We start from the raw sequence: 18402 nt of genomic DNA, 5'->3' as shown, positions 1-18402 counted from the left end.
ACCAGCAGCAGGTATCCTAAACAGGGGAAGGTGAAGATGAGGAGGAGAGATGAACTAAGTACACAAAAGTATACTGCAGAAAGTCTTATTCTGGACCACACTTTAAGAAAAAAAGTGACTAATATGTCCAAAATTCAAAGATAGAGGAGGATTTTTTAAAGAAATAGCTCTACTATAGGACATCTGGAGAGAGCACTGAGCAGGACATCCATTCAGCTTCCCATTGAGTCCACCAAAATGATGCAAGTGCCAGCTGTCTGGATAGGACCCATGATGTAAAGAAGGAAAATCCACATAATCTTTACATTTCATTTCACCATGAATTTCCACTTCTCTGCCTCTAAGGTCATCAGCAGAGCTTCTGACAATTTAAAATGTATTCCATTGGCAAGCTCACTAGAAGTTAGTGTAGGGAGGGTCTTGGATTGTACTCCAAGGACTCCTCATTCTAAGGAAGCATGAGGTACAAGAGGAACAAATGAATAATGTTTCAGAAGACTGATGCCACCTTCTTTCAGTCCCTTCACATCATCTATGAGTGAAAGAAATAAGAAGGCAACATGTCCAGATAATCCTCTGGGAACTGGGCATCCCCTTCTGCCCTTTGATCAAGGACAATAAGAACAAAGGAAAAAGAATGAAATCTTTTGATCATCCCAGAAAAAAGGCTGTCACTTGTATGGGAAAGAATATTAGATTGTCATCAGAGTTTGACAGCCATAGTTTATTCCAGGAGACAGTGAAGTAACAACATATCTAAAATATGGCAGGAAAGAAAATGTGATGGAAGGATTGTGTATACCAAGTCAAACTGACTTTCACAAATAAAGGCCACAGACTGTCATGTTCATGCAAAAGACAAGGAATTTTGGTCCCACTATAAGGAACCAAGTAGAAAATGAACTTCAGACAACCAAAACACTGGAGAGACACTGACATAAGATGCATCAGGGGCATTAAATATATATTTATTTATAGAACTAAGACTAAACCATGGTTATAAGAAAGGATACAGTATGTAATGACTGTATTCTCTGACAAGGTAGATGAGATAGTTGTCAAAAATGGGGGGGAGAATGGGGAAAGAACATGATAAGTAGAATACAGTTGTTGATTATATATGTTTATTAATTGGGATTAAAAGGATGTTACTTCAAATCAGATGCTGAAAAAGAGGGAAAGTAGGGGGGAAGAAAAAAAGTTACTAGTTAATTTCAATATTGCTTGTAGGAGGGGACTTAAAGAAAATTAGAAAGAGGGAGAGTAGGAGTTCTTAACAGATATTAGTGTAAAGGAAAACAGAACAAGAATATGAATCTTGCTAGTTACCAAAAAGAAGTATAAAAAAAAAGTTGCTAATAAAATAGACCACATAGTAAAAGATTATTTATATAAAATACTTGTATATCTATTTAAATATAACAAAACAATATGCCACAACTGAGCCCAAACATATTACTACATACATTACATGTATATTATATACTTACATAGTACAGATATATATATATAATAAAATACTAATGTACATTGTTACGTAAAAAACAAGGTGAAAATGTATAGAGTGTTAAAATTTAAGAAAAAGAAGCATATATAAACATGTATCTGCTTATATTAAAAAACATAATGGAAGAATAAACAATGCTTTTTCTTTTTTTTTTTTTTTTTTTTTGCGGTACGCGGGCCTCTCACTGCTGTGGCCTCTCCCGTTGCGGGGCACAGGCTCCGGACGCGCAGGCTCAGCGGCCATGGCTCACGGACCCAGCCGCTCCGCGGCACGCGGGATCCTCCCAGACCGGGGCACGAACCCGCGTCCCCTGCATCGGCAGGCGGACTCTCAACCACTGCGCCACCAGGGAAGCCCTTTCTTTTTTTTTAATAGTTACCGATAGGAGAGGGAAGAAATAGGATGGAGGAGATATAGAATTTTGACTGCCTTTGAATAAGCCATGTTCTGTAGATTTCTTGAAACCATGTAAATCATGTATTAAATAACCATATAAGAAAATTATACTTTTTTAAATTCCAAAAAAATAAAAAATACAATAAAACAAATGAACCTAAATGTGTATCATTAGGTTAGTGGTATGACCAAAAAACAAAACAAAACTTAAAAAGAAACACAACAGAATCTACACTAAGGACAAAAAGAACCACAAAAAGATTTTTAACTGTTTTTAGTTGGCACTTTGTTGGAGATACGCTGACATACATAATCTCAGATTGCTATGCTTCTCTATGCTGTGAGATAAAGCAAAGGAGCAATGACAGAATATTGTCATTCCTGGTGTTACTGAGAACTAGAGGCTCAGCATGAGAGAAAAGAAGTACAGATAAAAGGTCTGAGAGGTTAAGTAAAAACTTTATCATCCTGAATTGAAATAGAAAGTATCAGTATGAACTCAAGTAGGATTTTACCTTTAAAGTACATGTGGGTGTGCACACACATCTCCTTCAAACTGAGGACAGAGACTGTCTCTGGGGAGGGGGATTCTGAGAAGTGGAGGCTCACATTTGACTTATTTAAAGTTTGGGTACTGGATTCTTATACATTTTAAATATCATATTTTTCCATTTTAAAATGCAAATTTGGGAAATATTAGTAAAAGTATTTTCTAATTCCTTAACAATAAACTGGATGATGTTTTAGGAGTCTTTCTAACACCAGCTTTCTCAAATGCCTTTTATACTATTCTCTAGAGGCCCTGCAAGTTTCCTCTGAAAGTGGAAAAAAAATTACAACCTAGTTTTCAGTTATTCATTGTAGTTGAGGCATAAGATTAGATGATGGATAAAAATAACATAGATAATTGAAATTTACAGAGAATCTTAAAAAGTATGCATCTCTGAAGTTATTACTCTGTCATCCTACTCTGTCATCTTTCTTCTGGCTTGAACTACAGGTGCTAAAATGACCCTAAGGCATGTCTCGAAAACTACCATTGTAAAGATAGGAAGGATAAGGTGTTGACAGAGATCAGACCTCACCAGCTTTGTCAATTAGCCTCACCATATGGGCCTCAAAATGAAATTCTGAGTTTCTTCATTTTAAATACCATCCTAAGGAGGTAAAATTTCTGCGTAGAAGTTTTCCTTGCTGCCAACATTTCCACAGCCCCTTAAAGCTCTAAGCCTGTGATCAGGAAACTTACTCTGTAAAGGCCTGGTAGAAAATAGTTTAAGCTTTGCAGGCCTTAGGATCTCTGTCACTTATACTCAGCTGTGTCACTGTAGCATGAAAGCAGCCACATACAATACATAAATTGAAAAACGTGACTGTCCTGCAATAAAATTTTGTAGACAATAAATTTTAATTTTTGCATGTCACAAAATGTTATTTTTATAACTTTTTCAACCATTTAAAATGCAAAGACCATTCTTAGCTTGTGGACTATACCAAACAGGTGGCAGACCAGCAGGGTTTGCCAACCCCTGCTCCAAGCTACCTGATTAGAGATGGGCCCCACTCACCCAACACTGCTCTTCATGAAAACCTTACTGCCTCAGAAACTCCACAAGCCAGCTTAGAGCTATGTTAGAACCAACAGTGCTTGCTTTCTAGCACCGGAAGTCATTATTTAAGACCAAGGAATTATCCATAAACTGAACCTCTTTAGCAAACCTGCCAAAATGCTTGCTGCTCCATGGCTTGATGCAGGTAAAACTATAAATTTCCAGAATAGCAGATTTGCAACTTTGTTTCCTGAAGTTTTCTTCTTCATCTAAACTAATAGTGTTTGAGCTCTGAGCAAGAAGGCCTGATTTCCTCTGGGCTTGTGTCCAAATTTCATGTGTTTGAAAGTTTTGTTCAATCCCAGGGAGTTTAAAACATTTTATAGAGACTCTCAGTGTGAAGGGAGAGTGCCAACTGCATACTTTGACATTTTAGCCACAGGAAAAGAGTGAGGGAAGCATCAAACAACGTGTGGTTCATTGCTGTACAGGGAGGAAAGCTACTTGGGGGGATGGGGAAGAAACGAAAAGCCCTCTGTCAGAGCTTCACCTAAACCACACCTTGGAGCAGCAGAGATTAATGATAAAGATTAATGATAAAGGCAGATCTTTGAGCAGTTGATGAGAAGCAGATTCTTACACTGCTGGAGGCCATGAGGAAGGGATCCCACAGCAGCACGCTCTCAGCTAGCACACTGTGGTCTTGGTACACTGAAGGGTGTGGGGCTAATGACCACCATGGGCCCTGGAGGAGGGCCATGAGGTTGCTTTGCTGGGCATGGAGAGGGAACAACTGATTTCCAGCTGCTGAGGCAGACAGGGTAATATAATCAATGCAAAGTTAAAACTCCCTTTTCCAAGGCTATCTCCACCTACCTGCGACAACTTCCTAACCCAAACAATTTTATTTCCAAATTGGCACACTCACAGTAAGTTTAAATTATTACCCCTTCTTCAGTCTGCACCTGCAAGATTAAACAAAGAGCCACATGATTTTATTCACAATTAATCTCAGCTCCTAACGCTAAACAGACATCCCATTCTATACATGAGCTAGAGAAAGATAATTGGAATTACAAAACACTCAGCAATTCAAAAGAAGAAAACTAATTTTTAAAAACAGAACAAGTGATCTCTTTTGAAACAGACTTGTTCCAAGAAACAAATGTTTTAAGTCTCTAATTTGTAGTTTCAAGTTTTTAGTGAGATTTAAGAAGACCCTATATTAATAAAGCAGGGACTAGCAGGAATGAAAAGGAAACAATCTGGAAATGTAAAAGTATACTTGAAAGTGACAAAATAATAATTACCACATTTTAAAAGAACTCAATAAAGACAGCAAACAGAATACCGGATGCTGTAGAAAACAGAATCAACAAATCAGAAGACTCATATAGGAAATTCTTCCAATATCAGAGTAAACAGTTAAAGAAATAAAAATTATTAAACAAAAGATGAAAGAAATAGGGAATAGATTCAGGAGTTGTAACATTTATATAATAGGAATTTTAGTAGGTCTGAATAGAGCAGAACAATTAGAAGCAAAAAGAATGAGGAAGAGGAGAAAAAAAATGAACAAGAAGAAAATTTTCCTGAGATGAGTAATGACTTGAGTTTTCAATTGGAAGGGCTCAGTTATATTGTAAATACGAATGAAAAAAATTTACAACTGAATAAATACTGGTACAATTTCTGAATTTCAGAGGAAACTTTCTAAAAGCATTTTTATCAGATAGGAAAAAAAGGTAATTTTCCAACAAAGGAAAGACAGTGAGTTTAGCATCAGCTTTTACTCTATCTACAGTATTTAAAAATTAGATGACAAAGGAAGGTTGAAAGAGTTCTGAGGAGAAAGACAGTGACACTAGTCAGGTTATAATAATGGCAACAGATCCTCTCAGATATGTATGAACTGATAAAGAGGGTCACCCATATATCCTTCCTCAACCAATTACTCAGCATTTATCAACAACTGAGAATAAAGTCAGAACACAATTCCAGTAATCAGAGTATAACAGAAGAAATGAGCATTAAACAATGAAATGAGTATTACTAGAATTAAATTTAAATGATTGTGGTTGATGTATATGTGATCCTTACATTAACATTAAGAAAAAGAATTGAAAAAGAAGATACATGAATAAAAAGCTGGATTTTAAATCCCAGATTTTTTAAACCAAAACTATAGGTTGAGGGAGGGGCAGTACAAGGAAAAAAATCACATACTAAATATCTCCTATTTTACAGGAAAAGAAAATATATAGTTTCATTCCTAACAATAACAGAGAAATATCAATTTTACAATTATGTCTTTCAGAATTTAAAAGCATAATTATATTAAAAAGAAATATAATGAACATTAGAGAAAGGACTTTGGTTTCAGACAAACTAACCTGGGTGTGAGGCTCAGCTGTCACAAATTACCATATGCAAATTTGAATAAAGTATTAATCTCTTTAAGTTTCAGCTTAATAGGGATGATAGTCATTCTTTATTATAGAATTATAGGGATGATAATCATTCTTTATTATAGAATTATTTTGAAGTGTAGCTGAAATAAAATGTGCCAACTGCATAGCTCACTGGCTGAAACGTGGTGGCTGTGGAATGTTAACTGTAATAAAAGCGGGGTGGGGTGGGGGGTGGTGCCGGGACTTGATAAATTTAACAAAAGACAGTTAGAGAAAATAAGGGGTAAAACAAATAGCTAAATTAAACAGACAGCAGAAACAGTTAGAAAGAAACAATACCAAACATATCAGCGGTCATAATACTTGGAGACAGAATAAATTTTTCGACTAAAACACAAAGACCTTCAGACAAATTTTTAAAAATACAGATACTCTGTATGACATTTTTAAAGACACATCATTATTTACTCAGCAAATATTTGAGTGTTTACTATGTACCAGGCCCTATTCTAGGTTCTGGGGATATAGTAGGAAGCAAAAGACAAGGCATTGGACCAATCAGATATTGGGAGCTGCATAATCTAGGCAGAGGGTAAGTAAGTATAAAGGCCCTAACTGGGGCTAAGATGGGCCTGGGCATGTTCAAAGGAAAGTGAGCAAGACAAAGGTAGGTGAGTTCAGAGAGATAACTGGGAGGGCTGGAATCATATTCTATGGGACCTTTCAGGCCTTGTCTGGACTTTGGATTTTACTGTGAATGGGAAGATGAGTCACTGAGCAAGAGTGATGTGATCTGACTTCCTTTCTTTGATAAGATCATTCTGATTGGTGAACTGAAAATGGACTTAAGAACAGTAAGAGTGGGAGTAGAAAGATCAATTAGAAAATTAATGTAATAATTCAGGAAAGAGATGATTTGTCCTAGATAAAAGAGTGGTAGCAGTGAGAATGGTAAGAAGTAGTTGGACTCCTCTGGATATAGTTAGAATGATTAGTTGCCTGCATGTGGAAAGAGAAAGAGGGGCCAGCAAGGGTGACACCCAGTCTTTTGGCTGGAGCAACGGGAGGGATGCAGCTGAGAAGGGAACTGTAAGAGGAGAGCAGGTGTAGAAGAGTGTGGTTGGGCGTCCTGTTGTAGATGTGAGGTACCCTTAGCAGAGACGGAAAAGTAAAAGAAATAGCCAGGCAGAGCTTTGACTCTAGAGAGGCCAGAACCAGAAATGTAAATTTGATAGTAGTCAGCATATAATGGCATGAAACTGGTGATGTCACCCAGGAAGGGGATGCGAACTGAGAATAGAAGAGGTCCAAGGACTAAGGCCTGGAACACATTACTCTTTACAGATGGAGGACAAGGGGAAGAACCAACAAGGGGATGGAGAAAGAATGGCCAATGGAGTAGAATAAAAACTAGAGATTGTGAGAGATCTTGGAAGCAAAGAGGACAAAGGGAGAGAATAAACAACAGTGTCAAACCCTGGTAATAGGTGAAGTAAGATAGGACTGAGAATTGACCATTGTGGTCAGCAATGGGGATTTCACTGGTGACCTGGACAGAGGTGGACTGGTGGGGTAGTGCAGGTGAAATTCTAAATGACAGGGTAGAAGAGACAAAGGGAAGAGAGGAACTGAGAAGAGAATACACACAACTCTTTTTAAGGAGCTTTACTATAAGAAGGAGTAGAAAACTGGCAAAATCAGTAACTCGAGACACATGGCATCAAGAGAAGGTTGTTTTTTACTTAATGAAAGAAATGTCAAGATATTTGTTTGATTATGTAAGAGAAAGAGGGGTCTATTGCTGTAGGGACAAAGATTTTTAAAAATTGAAAGGCAAATAAAAGCAAAAAATGTTAAGGTATACCAATATAAGATGAGACAAAGTAGAACTCAAGACAGGTATTAAATGGGATAGAAGTAAATGATCATTTGACTGATTAATTATGGAACAAACTAAGAAAGTAGTTAAAGAAGTATTCCAAAAGAATAGTGTACACAGATGAATTTATGGGCAAGACTGTAAAGTATCACTTCTTTGGATTTAAACTGATCAAACAATAAAAAGAAGGAAGATATTTCAGTTTATTCAAACAAACTAGCAGAAACCTGATACCAAAAACTGACAGAGAAGGAAAAGAAGAAACAAAGTATCTCTCTTATGAAGACTAATACAAAAAGTCTTAAATAAAAAAATGAGTAAGTTAAATCCAGCAATATATTACAAGAAAAACAGATAAAATCCAGAAAGGATGTATTCCAGAAATACAAGGATGGCTCAACATAGACAGTATGACTAGAATTAATCATATTGTTATTTAAAAGAAGAAAAATAATTAAAATTGTCTCAGTGGATGTTAAAAGAGCATTTAATATAAATTCAGTTAATATTCAGGATAGCAAAAAATTCATAATTTAGGCATAGCTCAATATGATAAAGCATATCAATCTGAAACCAACAACCTATGAAAACCATATATAATGATAAAACACGAGACATTACTAAATAAGTCAAGAACGAGAAAAATGCTAACTATCATCACTTTTTAATCGTATTCCGGAAATTTTAGTCAGTGTAATAAAACAAGAAAAAGGCATTGTTAAAGGCGTAAATCCTAGAAAGAAAACAATAAAATGATCATTTTTGCAAATGATATAGAAATCTAAGTGGCTAACTCAAGAGACTAAAAGGAAAAATTGTTAAAACTAATTTTTTTTTTTTTTTTTTTTTTTTTTTGCGGTATGCGGGCCTCTCACTGCTGTGGCCTCTCCCGTTGTGGAGCACAGGCTCCGGACGCGCAGGCCCAGAGGCCATGGCTCACGGGCCCAGTCGCTCCACGGCACGCGGGATCTTCCCGGACCAGGGCACGAACCCGTGTCTCCTGCATCGGCAGGCGGACTCCCAACCACTGCGCCACCAGGGAAGCCCTAAAACTAATTTTTTTAAGTTCAGTAAGATGGCAGGATGCCAAAGACATATAGGAATCAATATCTTTTTACAGACTAGACAGATTTCTAATTAAAAATTCTATTTTCAAAAGCAAGCCATCTCACACCAAAAAAAAAAAGCCTTCTAGTACATTCTAGACAAAAGAAAGGTAACGTGAGCCACATATGTAATTTTTAATAGTCTTCACATTTTTAAAAAGCGAGTGAAATTAATTTTAGTATTTTATTTAACCCAGTATGTCTCCAAAATATTATTTCAACATGTAATCAATATCCTAAAACTATTGTTGAGATACTTTCAGTCTTTTTTTTCATACTAAACCCTAAAAATCAGTGTTTGGTTTTTTTTATTGTTTGTTTTTTTGTTTTTGTTTTGTTTTTTGGTGCCTATGGTATTTCTTAATATGGAATAGCCACATTTCAAGTCCTCACTAGCCATCTGTGGCCAGTGGCTATTGAACTGGACAATGTAGCTATGTGCCTAAGAAACTGTGTAGGACTTATAAACTTGAAAATACCAAAATTTCTAAAGAACATAAGAAGAGGTTTCAGTAAAAAGACAAACATATGACATACTCCTAGAAGTCTCAATACTGTAAAGATATCATTGTTCTCCTCCAAATTATTATATAAATTCAACACAAGCCCAATCAAAATTCCAATGACATTTTTTGGGAAGACTGGACAAAATTCCAGAGACTGGAAGCATAAACGTCAAAGAATGTCAAGAAAATTTGAAAATGACAAGTAAAAAAGATCTGGAGTTTGTCATATCAGATATCTACCTATCATAAAATATTTATATATTATACCAATTTACCAAAATTATAACAACACAATACTGGCAGATCAATAAAGAGACTAAAAACAACTATAGGTAAGAATTCAGTATATGATAAAGGGGAAATTTTTTAAAAGTGGGAAGGAATATGTTAGTAAATATATAGTTTTGGGGCCACTTATAAAAAATATACAATGACATCTATTTTATATTTATACAAAATCAATACTGCATGAGTTAAGTATTTAAATAAAAACCTAGAAAGCAATAAAATGATACAAAATCTGTAGTTGAATATTTACCTATTTATGTTTTTTTGGACTAGAGAATCTTTTTTAAGATAGAAATCATAAAGAGAACAATACATTTTGTGATGAAATATTCTATTTATCAAAAGCATAAGTAAAAAGCTAATTCCAAACAGATAAAATAACTCCAATATATGAACAATAAAAATATTACTACATAAAAATAGCTTTTATAGATGAATAAGAGAAAAGATGAACAATCCAAAAGAAAAAAACAATGGGCAAAGGACATAAATAGGTCAATTTACAAAAGAGAAATACAGAGTTTCACCTATCAAATTGGCAAAGATAACAAGATGATGATCATGTTTCACAAGGGTACAAAGAAATGGACACTCTTGATCATGACATGGACAATCTTTCTTGAAGGAAACTTGGCAGTATATATGAAAAGCCTTTAAAACATGCATATCTTTCCATTTATATGAGGTACCTAAACTAGACAAATTCATTGAGACAGAAAGTAGAATAGACATTACCAGGGGCTGTGGAGAGGAGGAGTAGATAGTTACTATTTAATGAGTACAGATTTTTTTGTTTGGGATGTTGGAAACATTCTGGAAAAGGATAGGGTGATGGTTGTATAACATTGTGAGTGTACTTAATGCCACTGAATTATACACTTAAAAATGTTCAAAATGCATATTTTACCACAACTTAAAAAAATTCCATTGTGTGACTATAAAAATTTATTAAATCATTCCCCTATTGTTGAACATTCAGGTTTTCCCCAAAATTTAACAATTAAAAATAACATTATGGTTAAAATAATGTGTATCCTTTTACACAGCATTTTTATTTGTTAGTATTTATCCTACAGTAATAATGAGTAATATGTGTAAATATACATTTTACTTCCTGGCACTGTTTGTAATAATAAAGAGTGGGAAACCTAAGTAACTAACATTATAGGATTGGTCAAATTATTGTACACAATGGAAAATTAGACAGCCATTAAAAAGTATACTACAGACATATACCTATTGATATTAAGGGAAAAATGATTAAAAATAGTGTGTGTGGTAAACTTCAAAGGAAGTTAATGTTCATATGTGCATAGGAAAGTATCTGGAAGAATATATAAGTTTTTGCCAGTAGTTATCTCTGAGTGAATGGGATTTTGTTACTTTTTTATGCTCTTGCTTGTCAGTATTTTTCTGCAATAAGCATGAACCCTAATTGTAAAAAACAAAGCAAACAAAAAAACCTAACAGAAGAAATTTAATTTTGAACATTTAAATATCTTCATAGTCATTTCTCCTTTCTCAGAAGTAATACCATGCCTTCACTTACTATACAAAGTGCCCCTTCCCTCCCCACAAAGAAAAACCAACTGATAGAGTGTCTGTAAGTTATTTATTATATGGCACCAGCAGATAATCCTTTCCCTGAACTAAATAACTATAAATTAGATTATATTAAGAAATCCCTTTGAGCTTTTGATTTGCTTCTTGGCTGTCCACTGTAGGTATATGTGCAAAGCATCTAATGAAAACACTTTCTACTTTTGGTAATGAGATGAGTTGCCTTTTATAAATGAGGGAGATGCTGTCCCTGGGAGAAGGCTGCACATGAAATATGTAAGACATTCAGGTATCTGAATGGAACCTCATAAAATGAGAGCAAGAAAACCAGAATGCCCTTTAGAGTATCCTCAAAGCTTGTGCAGATGTAGAAGGAATAATACTGTGAGTTTAGAGGTATAAGGCAAACAGATCCAATCCCAAAGGCATTTTTGTTTGGGTGTCCCACACAGTAGCTGTAAATCTGGAACAGGAAACTTGAAATCATTAAGGTCACATATTTATAACATCATATTCAATTAGGTTAGAAAAGTGCAATTTCTGTCATCATGTCCTAAAAAGATGTGTTTTTCTCTCAGATCTCTTATTTTAAAAAGCTCTCTATATTGTTACAAATAGGGCTGTTTTCAGTCAGTTACAAGGAGCAATTCAATTACTAGATGGTTTAGTGCAGTAACTGACTCCAGACTAATTTAATTTCTTTAGGTCTCCAAAGATCAATTGATCTGATTTGTCCCATCCCCAAAGGCTGCTTAGAAAAAATTCAGACTGAAATACCTGGAAATGAAATCCAAAACCTTGGCCAATTTCACACTACTTAGGTCATCTTGCAAACTTGCAGCTAGTCACATAAGATGCTCTCTTGGCCCTCAGACCATTGAAAGCTTCTTAGCTTCATGTACATGTGAGTGTTACCCACATCAGGATGTTTATTAAATAAGTGGAAAATGTGGCTGCATGTGTTATCAAATCCGTTGCTCTAAAGGGTAGTGAGTCTGGGTACTTGTCTCTCATGAGCACAAGTGCAACAAAAGGGGCTAATTTTACTCTAGGAATAGTTTAAGACTATTAAAAGTAGCTTAGATGGGGTAAAACTATGCTCATCTAATAAAATATAATTATTTTACATTTTGAGATTTAGAAGTGCTTTCATAAATGTCATCTTACATGGTTCTCATAATAAACCTTTGAAGTAATAAGCAGGATTATTTTCTCCATTTTCTAGATGAGGAAACAGACTCAGGGGTTAGGTGACTTCTAGGATCACTCAGGCAGGAAAAGGCAGAGCTGGAACTCTAACCCATGACTTTGTCTCTATATACCATGCTCACCCACTGATTTGAGACAGAAGATATGATGCCCACTGTAAAAACACATCACTTACTTCCGACTGAGCCACTGTTTTCATTCTTGCCTGACCCCTAACTAGAATGGAGAAAAAGTTCACATATTAAAATCCTACTTGCATAAACCCAGTCTGAATCAGTACCTCTGGCACGCCAGAAATAGGAGATAAAAAAGGCCACACCTAAATGCAAGTAGCCTTTGTAAATGGACTCCTTTGTCACCCACGCTGCTGATACCACTTTCTCACTGACTTGGGTCTTATGACCTATTTGCACGCCCATGTCCTACCTAATTGGAGAGTTATCTGCTTGCCATCTGTCTGCATTTTGCAATGGATTTTTCAACAAGCTCAAGTTTCTTTCCCTGATCTCTCAATACCCCACAATCACTTGTCAAGCACTCCAACTAATTAATCTTTTCTACTCAGATGCCACAGTTCTACCCAACTTTCAGTCTCTCCTGCTGGATACTTTGTCTCCCCACGGAGCTTCTGCATCTGTTCCCACAAGTCAAAACCACACGCCTATGCTCTGCCATTTGGGAAGGATGAGGGAAGGATAAGACAGATGTTGCTAAAACATGTAATTATCCTTTAATTTGAGTTTCCAGGACAGGTTAGACAGAAGTGCTGAGGTCAGATGTGACCATGTGGTAGGTAACAAAGAGTGTGGCAGGAACACGTAGCAGTTGGTAGGGAAATCACACAAAGATTTGGAGATAAAGTAAACCAGAGGGCTGGTAGCTAGGGTACCCCACCTGTCAATAAAGATTCCAGGGCACATAAAAGATTAGATACAGAAGATGAGTAAGATCTGATGATCTAATGTATGAAATGGTGACTATAGTTGATAACATTGTATATAATTCAAATTTGTAAAGAGAATGGAACTTAAATGTGCTCACCAAAAACAAAACAGAATAAGTACAGAAAGTTACATAGCATGCTTAAGGGATACAAATAATCTCCTTGAAAAAACCATTTTTTGATATCATTTTGGGCAAACTGTGCATCTCAATATAGTCATTACTCATCACTTAGACAGTCTCACACTGTGTGAACCATTTTAATTAAATAAAAAGTGGGGTAAATCATGGCACATGATTGTCACTTGCCTTCTTAAAGGTCTTGAGATCTGATAGCTTTCCTATTAAGTATAAGCAGTCTACGCTGTAGGTAAAATATACACCTTGATTTAAATTGCCTCTCCTTATTTCAAAATTCCAAACTACCTTTATAGACTTTATGTTAACAAATATATCCACTTCAGAAGGCAAAGGCTTTTTTTTTTTTTTTTTTTTTTTTTTTTTTTTTGTGGTACGTGGGCCTCTCACTGTTGTGGCCTCTCCTGCTGCGGAGCACAGGCTCCGGACGCACAGGCCCCGCGGCCATGGCTCACGGGCCCAGCTGCTCCACGCTCCACGGCATGTGGTATCTTCCTGGACTAGGGCACAAACCCGTGTCCCCTGCATCGTCAGGTGGACTCTCAACCACTGCGCCACCAGGGAAGCCCGGCCAAGGCTTTTAAGATTCTGTGGATTTCCACTCAAGACATGAAGCTTAATATCATCGAGAGGACAGTGTCTTTGATAAAAAAGAAGCCCCGTTGAAAAAAATGTCCTGTCCAAATAAACCACTTTACTCAGAAATTGAGCGTAGAATAGATCCAGCTGCAGCAGCTGTCAAAGCTTAAGCAGTTGCATATCTACAGGGTTTATAACTGGAAGGGAAGGTGGGGCAGAGAACTGGAGACTATACAGAGTATTGGAGACTCTATACAGTGAGGTTATGGCTCTTTGGTGTTGAAAGGAGTGTGCTCTTACAAACTAGTGCTTCTCTTTATCTTATCTGGGCAAAAAAGTAAACAGAAAATTCTCATTACCTCTCAATGTCAGTGAGCCTGGAGGAGTCCCGGAATCCTTTGGCAAAAGGGTTACTATCTATTTTCAGCTTGGTTATCTGGAAAGGGAAGAAAGGGTAACAAAACAGTATCATTTCCATGGTCAAGGAAATAAAATCAGAAATAAAAAGTTTGTTCATTTTCCATCATGGCACCCCAAGAATATCTTAATGTCTCTCAGTATTGTGATAGAGGTTAAAATTGCTAAGGAAGTTCCCAAGAGGCCTAAGTTGGGTGGAATGGTCAGAGAAGGCCTCAGAGAGAAGGAAGTAGTTGAGGACAGACTGGTCCTAAAACAGGCTGGAAATCAATGGATAGAGACAGTTCGAAATGGGGGCCTTTTACAAACAGTTCGGCTGCCATGTGAAGTATTTAAGAGAGTAGTGAAAGGCTAGAGCTCGACTGGGGAATGGGGAAGCTGTCTAGAAGGCCAGCATTGGTGGGTAATGGGTAATAAAAACAAGAACGTTACTTCATGCTGACTTGGCAGCCTCATTTGTTAATACCATGGGTACCTATATATACCATAATGGATACCACAATAGTAACTTCATGTTCAATACTATATGAAATACCTGACATAAATACATGATATAAAGCTTTCAGCATATAAATTTACCCCTGTTCCCCTTTCCATCTGACTAAATAAGAATCAAATTAGTGGTCTCTTATTATCCTCCCATATAATGTTACTTACAGACTCTATGCTTATATGGAAAAAAAAATATTTCCTAATAAGAATCATAGTCTGAAGTATTAAGTGTCTGTGTTGTGGTAGTCATAATTCACACAATATTAATGTAGAAAGATCCATTAAAATATATGCATTGCACCTTCACTGAAAAATATGTTAGGTTACAAAGAAAATAAATAAATAAAACACCGATTAAAAGATGCTCTACTTGCAAAATTCCTGAGTGTTAAGAGCTAAAAGGAATGGAGGAGAATTATTGGAATTAGAACCACAGACACCTTTAAAGAGAGTCATAGCTCATTTGTGTCAAAATGAGAACCCACATTCATCTGTGGAAAGAGAGACACACACAGAATAGTCTTAACCTGGAAAAAAAGTTATAGGTTGAGGGAGGCATGCCTTCCTCTTTCAGAGTAAGGAGTAAACACAATCAAAAATATCTATTTTGAGATATATATATATATATATATATATAATAGTTTGAAATACTATTTTGCCAATAAGCAACTTTTCCTTTGATCAGAGTGTATCTACTTTTTATTTTAAACTATTAACATCTAAAGAATTGCTTTTTTCATTACAAAAGAAAGTCTGTTTTTTTTACTTTTCAAGTTTTCTTAATGTGAGCTAACCAATGTACAAGCTGCAAAAAGCAATTTACCTCACTTAAAATAGAACTTCCCACACTATCCTTACCAGAGAGACTGCACTTCTCTATCATTAACACTGGCAAGTTATAAGATTGATTCTTTGATATTAGTTTTTAAGGGCACTTGACAGTGCCTCAGAAATGCTCATTTTTGTCTCATGCACATTCACTCTAGAGTAGCCAAAAATAAAATTGCTAATTTCCTTTTCAGCTTTGTTAATGGAAAATGGTAAACAGTGAAGGAAATAAGCTAGATAAGTAAGAAACCTGTTCTTAATGGACAGCAACAGGACTCTGTGTGCATAGAAAGAAATATACAGGAACCACTGAGGTTGCCCCTAAAGTGTGGCCATCAAGAGTTTGTAGAGAACCTTCTCTCACACTCAGCCACCCCTTTAATTAAGGGCATGGATTTCTAAAGGGTGAAATCTATTTTAGCCATTCTTTCAGACTAGGATTTAGTATTAAAGGTCAGTTTTCAGGGCAAAGGCAAAAATTTTTATTTGTTTGAAATAAATTATAAACATCTTCTAAAGCCCAAGCAGTCAATATAGTCTAGGATTATAAAACACCAAAAATATTTTTAAATCCTCAAAAACGGGATTTCTTTGATTATCTTTTTCTACTGAATAATTATAAATGAAAATACTTTAGATTTCTAAAGTGCTTTATAGTTCATGAAAACACTTTCACAATAATTTATCAACAGAAATGAGATCACATGGTCCCTAAAATTCCATGGAGCAGGCAGAGGCATACATAGAACTGGAAGTAGTTTAAGTGCCATTAAAGAAGCTGGCACCACATCCCCTGCAGTGTTAGGTGACGTTAAGTGTGAACCAAACCCAGATAAATCTTCAAACTGAAACTGTAAGATACAGCAATAAAGTTAAGTCTTCAAGTTCAATTCTTACAAGCTCATTTATAAAAAGTGAATGGATTTGCCAATGGATAAATTTTCTGGAGACAAAGGCAAATATCTGATGGAGAAACTAATTTTGAATGAAGTCCTTTTGCAGCCATCCCTCTAAAATGTGAACCATATCAGGAATTCCCTGGTGGTCTAGTGGTTAGGACTTGGAGCTTTCACTGCCGGGTCCTGGGTTCAGTCCCTGGTCGGGAAACTAACATCCTGCAAGCCATGCAGTGCAGCCTAAAAATATTTTTTAAATAAATATAACAAAAAAATGTGAACCATATTAAGCTTTGTTTGAGTCTTTATAAACTAAAAGAATAGAAAATATTATGTTATAATATTTAAAGAACCACCTTTGATCCACTTTGTCCATGAAAAGGATTTTGAGAATTGTATTTGTTGTTATTTATATTTCCAGGAGGTAGACTGTTGGCTCAGAATGTGATGATTGTGGAGTTGTTGTAGAAAATAAACATTCTCAGTGTGTGTGTGTCAGTTGCTCAATTGATGTGTCACCATATCTAGTGTTACTGCCATAACTTTGAATGAGGAAGTGAATCAAATTCAACACAAGTTTTCAGATTTCTTTAGAATTTTCTTCCATTTATTAGAACTTTCTCTTTCCAGTATCTTTTTGTTCCTTCTTTCATCATCCCCAAGAGTATCAATGGTCACTTTTTTACTTTACATTTGATATAATTTCAAACTGAAGGGAAGTTTCAAGAATAGTACAAGGTATACTCATACAGCTAGATTTACCAGTTGGTTCAGCAGTGATTTAACTTTAGTGTGTTAATTAGAAAAGGAGCTCAAGAGAGTAACCAGGTATTTCCTTTCTCTACAGACTATTTTATCTAATTCCAGGAACAAAAATTGCTTTTGGAAGTTAGAGAAAAAAAGCTTCATGCATCTCTTACTACTAAAGTTGTATGGGGGCCCTGAACTAACCACTACAGTCTTGAACAGGCTTTATGGAGTACTGATTAGCAGTATAGGGACTGTGGGCAGACTTCTTAATGAGCCCACTGTGCTCACTGTGATATCACTAGACTCTGAATCTACTGGGGTGCCAACAATAAGCACCCCAGAAATGTTTGTTTGAACTTTGCTTCAAGGACAAGCAGTCAGAAATATGATTTCATATGTTTACCAGTTGTAGACTAGGTGAAATTCTTGAATCTACATAAAAAGCATATTGTTTTCTATTTTAAGATAAAGTAATTTTTAAATAGCAAAGTTTTAACATTCTAGTTAATCATGCACTTTTAAAAGGTCAGGCACAGATTTTATTCCATGGATATTTAAATAAAAACCAGTAGTTAATAGAAAGAAATTCATTTCTGCAGATATAGTTTTATATCCCTTTATGTAATTTGGGAGAACAAAAAAGTTACGTATTTGAGAACTGATGAGAGAAAGACCTGAGTTATATACAGTGATGTCAGTTGGACGTCATTTTCCTAATATAGAATACCTGCAGCTTGTAAAGCTATTGAACAGCATCACCCATGTCAAAGGTAAAACTAAAAGAAAGATCCAAAAATAGTCAACTACCAAAAACATATGTAGAGAACCCATGTGAAACTACAAGTATGTCTTTATGATTCAACAACAAATTTTAAAAGCAGCAATATTTTTCATTTTGTGAGGAAGAAGAATTAACAAGTAAGGACAGCAGTATGTGCTTAAGAAATC

General features: G+C 35.7%; 1 protein-coding gene and 1 long non-coding RNA gene across 3 annotated transcripts in view; one reads left to right on the top strand and one right to left on the bottom strand.

The window, feature by feature from the left end:
• Window positions 1-18402, top strand: part of LOC136794841 (uncharacterized) — a 334527-nt gene that overhangs the window by 30327 nt on the left and 285798 nt on the right. The gene's annotated exons all lie outside the window — the stretch shown is intronic.
• The window catches only part of TBX20 (T-box transcription factor 20), a 56760-nt gene that overhangs the window by 19239 nt on the left and 19119 nt on the right, over window positions 1-18402 (bottom strand). For both annotated transcript variants that reach the window (XM_059073878.2, XM_067042355.1), the window contains exon 6: window positions 14431-14507. In XM_059073878.2, the coding sequence (XP_058929861.1) occupies window positions 14431-14507 (77 nt within the window). The remainder of the gene's footprint in view (window positions 1-14430; window positions 14508-18402) is intronic.

Source organism: Kogia breviceps, chromosome 9 (genome assembly GCF_026419965.1).
Source record: "Kogia breviceps isolate mKogBre1 chromosome 9, mKogBre1 haplotype 1, whole genome shotgun sequence".
Classification (NCBI taxonomy): Eukaryota; Metazoa; Chordata; class Mammalia; order Artiodactyla; family Physeteridae; genus Kogia; species Kogia breviceps.
This window is presented reverse-complemented; position numbering and strand designations above follow the sequence as displayed.